General features: G+C 46.7%; 1 protein-coding gene across 2 annotated transcripts in view; it reads right to left on the bottom strand.

The window, feature by feature from the left end:
* Positions 1-4,799, bottom strand: part of pclaf (PCNA clamp associated factor) — a 5,769-nt gene extending 970 nt beyond the window's left edge. For both annotated transcript variants that reach the window (XM_078256334.1, XM_078256335.1), the window contains exons 1-3: positions 4,667-4,799; positions 3,650-3,733; positions 3,364-3,544 (exon numbers count right to left, since the gene is read on the bottom strand). In XM_078256334.1, coding sequence (XP_078112460.1) covers positions 3,364-3,544; positions 3,650-3,733; positions 4,667-4,712 — 311 coding nt within the window. In that variant the 5' untranslated portion in view covers positions 4,713-4,799. The remainder of the gene's footprint in view (positions 1-3,363; positions 3,545-3,649; positions 3,734-4,666) is intronic.
* Between the last annotated feature and the right edge of the window lie 201 nt (positions 4,800-5,000).

The raw sequence follows: 5,000 nt of genomic DNA, 5'->3' as shown, positions 1-5,000 counted from the left end.
TCACACACTACATATGGACCTAAAGTACACGCTCACACACACTACATATGGACCTAAAGTACACGCTCACACACACACTACATAGGGACCTAAAGTACACGCTCACACACACACACACTACATAGGGACCTAAAGTACACGCTCACACACACTACATAGGACCTAAAGTACACACACGCTCACACACACTACATAGGGACCTAAAGTACACACGCTCACACACTACATAGGGACCTAAAGCACACGCTCACACTACATATGGACCTAAAGTACACGCTCACATACTACATATGGACCTAAAGTACACGCTCACACACTACATATGGACCTAAAGTACACGCTCACATACACTACATATGGACCTAAAGTACACGCTCACACACTACATATGGACCTAAAGTACACACACGCTCACACTACATATGGACCTAAAGTACACGCTCACACACACTACATATGGACCTAAAGTACACGCTCACACACACTACATAGGGACCTACAGTACACGCTCACACACACTACATAGGGACCTACAGTACACGCTCACACACACTACATATGGACCTAAAGTACACGCTCACACACACTACATATGGACCTAAAGTACACGCTCACACACACTACATATGGACCTAAAGTACACGCTCACATACTACATATGGACCTAAAGTACACACACACAGCAGCAGGGCTCCTGTAAAACACACACACAGGTCTCTGTAAACCTGTCCGTTTCTCTAGACCTGCCTGTCTCTCTCTAGACCTTCTCCTGCGTGTCTCTACCACGTGTAAAGCTAGACAGCCAATCACAGACCTTATTACATCTTGGTAGAAGCATGCCGATTGGCTCACAGCGTCTGTGAGCCAATCACACACACGCTCAGTGGCTAGGTAAGGACTACACGCTCAGTAGCTAGGTAAGGACTACACGCTCAGTAGCTAGGTAAGGACTACACGCTCAGTAGCTAGGTAAGGACTACACGCTCAGTAGCTAGGTAAGGACTACACGCTCAGTAGCTAGGTAAGGACTACACGCTCAGTAGCTAGGTAAGGACTACATGCTCAGTAGCTAGGTAAGGACTACATGCTCAGTAGCTAGGTAAGGACTACACGCTCAGTAGCTAGGTAAGGACTATACGCTCAGTAGCTAGGTAAGGACTACATGCTCAGTAGCTAGGTAAGGACTACACGCTCAGTAGCTAGGTAAGGACTACGCGCTCAGTAGCTAGGTAAGGACTACATGCTCAGTAGCTAGGTAAGGACTACACGCTCAGTAGCTAGGTAAGGACTACACGCTCAGTAGCTAGGTAAGGACTACATGCATATCAAAGTGGGGTGTCCACTGTGGGGAAGTTTTGAACATCAAAGACTTCATTTCCTGAGCGTGTCTCTGCGTGGCGTGTCTCTCCTCCAGGGTTATTAGAGCATCAAAGACTTCATTTCCTGCATTCAGATACACTTTCATTCACCACTTTACGGTGAAATCCCTTTATTCAGCCGATGTAAAGAAGGAAAACACAGACGATAATTCTGAATATATCTAAAATATGATAGAAAGTATGTCGTCACGTGTCACTGGGTATTTTTTAAGGTATATAGGTTGTTTTTTTTCCTCCACAATTTCATGACATATACACATTTTCTGGCTGATTGCAACAAATAATCAATACTAGCAAGTGTTGCAGCTCTAATGTTTCGTGGAGTGCAACGGTGGCTTGATCCAACAGCTACACACAGACAGAGAGAGAGAGAGACAGACAGAGAGACACACAGAGAGAGAGAGAGACACACAGAGAGAGAGAGAGACACACAGAGAGAGAGAGAGAGACCGACAGACAGAGAGAGAGACACACAGAGAGAGAGAGACACACAGACAGAGAGAGAGAGACACACATACAGAGAGAGAGAGACAGACAGACAGAGAGAGACAGAGAGACAGACCGACAGACAGAGACAGAGAGACAGACCGACAGACAGAAAGAGAGAGACAGACACAGAGAGAGAGCGACAGACAGAGAGAGAGAGACACAGAGACAAACAGAAAGAGAGAGACAGACACAGAGAGAGAGACAGACACAGAGAGAGAGAGACACAGAGACAAACAGAAAGAGAGAGACAGACACAGAGAGAGAGACAGACACAGAGAGAGAGACAGACACAGAGAGAGAGACAGACACAGAGAGAGAGAGAGACAGACACAGAGAGAGAGACCGACACAGAGAGAGAGACCGACACAGAGAGAGAGAGAGACCGACACAGAGAGAGACACAGAGACCGACACAGAGAGAGAGACAGACACAGAGAGAGAGACAGACACAGAGAGAGAGAGACAGACACAGAGAGAGACAGACAGACACAGAGAGAGACAGACAGACACAGAGAGAGACAGACAGACACAGAGAGAGACAGACAGACACAGAGAGAGACAGACAGACACAGAGAGAGACAGACAGACACAGAGAGAGACCCCGACACAGAGAGAGAGACCGACACAGAGAGAGAGACCGACACAGAGAGAGAGACCGACACAGAGAGAGAGACCGACACAGAGAGACAGACCGACACAGAGAGAGAGACAGACACAGAGAGAGAGACAGACACAGAGAGAGACAGAAAGAAAATGTCACGATCTGAGTCAAAAAAACGATTCACCGTATGTAAATGAAGTCCAGACTCACGGACTTTGGTGGCGTTCTCACGAAATCCCTAAGGGCTTAGGGTTGTCCCCATGTCGAATGTCAAAGGGCGTGAGGGTTTGAGGACACACTTACCGAGCCCTTTCCCCGAGTCTGCATCCATGCACACTTCAAAGGGAATTACCCACAGTTCAAAGCGTTGTGGCGTTTACCGCGGAGGCCGTAGGGAAATCCAGAAATTACAAAAAGGTAAACAACAGCACGCCACACGACCACGGAGCAGACCAGCCTGTCCAGCTCGTAAAACAAGAGGCTGAAAACGTGGAATCAGGCCGCCGTCTCCTGGGCCTCGGCCGCGTGGAAAGCTACAAACGTCAAATACCCAAACCGGCAAGTGTCAGCGACATCTTTGGTATTAGACGTCGGCAAGGTAACATGAGATCTGGTGAAGTGCTGTCCCAATCCCATTTACACCTATCTGAGCCCATGTGGCCACACACACACACACACACACACACACACACACACAGCACCTGAGATCAGTTCAGTCTGGGAGTCTTTAGACCTCAGCTCACTTTGGGATTGGGCAGTAGTTTCCCCATGTTACTTTATTTTTTGCACACCCCTAATCCATGTTATTTCTTTTGAAAATGTGGTTGAAAGAAACCCTCATCTCACTCTCTCTCACACACACACACACACACACACACACACACAGTGAACATACTTCTTGGGGGCTTTTGACATCCCGCTGCCTCCGGCCTCTTCATCATCCTCTACCTCCTGGGGCTTCTGGTTCTCCTTCTCAGGCTTCCTCGGGGGCCCGCCAAAGAAGTCTCCGATGCCCTTCTGCCAGTCCGGCGTGGGACGGGGACACACTGGGTTCCCACCTGCATACTTGCCCTTTGCTGCGAATGGAGAAAAAACAAAAAAAACAGCCATAACTTCAGTATAAGCTCCATCCCTTCATGCACTGTGTACATACTGGGTGTGATGTCATGCCAGTGGCTTACCAGGTGTGGTTGACTGGCTGCTGGAGGAGGAGGCATTGGCTGAACTGGAGCCCAGAGACTTCCGGGGTGCAGCTGCTGCAACAGCTGCAAACACAATCAAACAAACCCTTGATGAATGGATGTAAATAATAAAACCATCAAACCAATAAACTGGATCTAGGACAGCCACGTCATAAATGAGAAACAATTACTCAACCAGTAAGAGGACACTTTATTGCACTCTGCAGGCAAACTGGGTTGTGAGAGTAAAAAAAAAAAAAAAACAGTACTGGATATAACGTTTACATTAGATTAGCTTTTGAGAAAGCTTGTTTTTACACGTAGTGACATCTGAACCACGTTTAAAAAGTTCCGTTTTTATTAACGTGAGTGCTGAATGGCGGTTGAATGATATGCCGAATGTACCAGAAGGAACCGTGGGTTAAACAAATGTTGTTTATTATGTCCTGTCACACATGTTCCGTCGACGATGAGCAAAAATACATTAAATTTTCAATTTTTTTAAGGGGGTTTGGTGCGACGTCCGCACAAAGACGGACTGCGGCGCTCAAAACTGGCGCCAGTTTCACGAAACCAAGACCCTATGTTCTGGAAACGACTACGTTTTATGTAATCTCGTCAGACGGATCCGAATATTAGGATAAACTACGATTATTGCTTTAGTACGAGTTAAAAAAAAAAATGTTCTCTTATAATCTCTTCGGCTGTTTAGGAGGAACCAAAGGACGCCGCCCTCCGTGTTGGCGGGAGGCTGTTGTTGGGAGAACTAACGTAAGCTAGGTCCTGCTTTGACATGCGAGCACTATCCTGACATCTTTGTTATTTAAAAATGTCGACATCATTAATGTGAAATAGTTGTCCTGGCGAACAAATGTTACCGCTACGGTGTCCGTTTTATTCGGCTTATGGGAGTACGCTCCCAGCCCGCCAGACTCCGTGACAAAAATGTTTACTTTTAAGCAAAAATTAATATTTCATGCTGAATTCGTAATAAATATCTGTAATGTGTTACTGTACCTTTTCTGTATGATGCGGGGACACTGTCGGCTTTGGTCCTCACCATATTGGTAGCGACGTGTAACGTCAAACGATGTTTCAACAACAACTACACTGGTAAAGTGAATGAAGCGACGCGTCGTCCCGCCTTGGTTTAAAAGGAAGAGCGGATGGGGCGGGAGATTTTTTCTTCTGTTTCTTCTATTCTGGCAGTCCAACCGCGGTGGCGGCACAATGCCGCCCCCTGCAGGAAGATTGGTGTAATTACAGTCTGTCAAAAGGAAAGGCGGGAAATCTGAAACCATCAAATGTTTTTATAATAACAGGGGACATTTTTGTACTTTAACTACATTTT

The sequence above is a fragment of the Sander vitreus genome, chromosome 8 (genome assembly GCF_031162955.1).
Source record: "Sander vitreus isolate 19-12246 chromosome 8, sanVit1, whole genome shotgun sequence".
NCBI classification, from domain to species: domain Eukaryota; kingdom Metazoa; phylum Chordata; class Actinopteri; order Perciformes; family Percidae; genus Sander; species Sander vitreus.
This window is presented reverse-complemented; position numbering and strand designations above follow the sequence as displayed.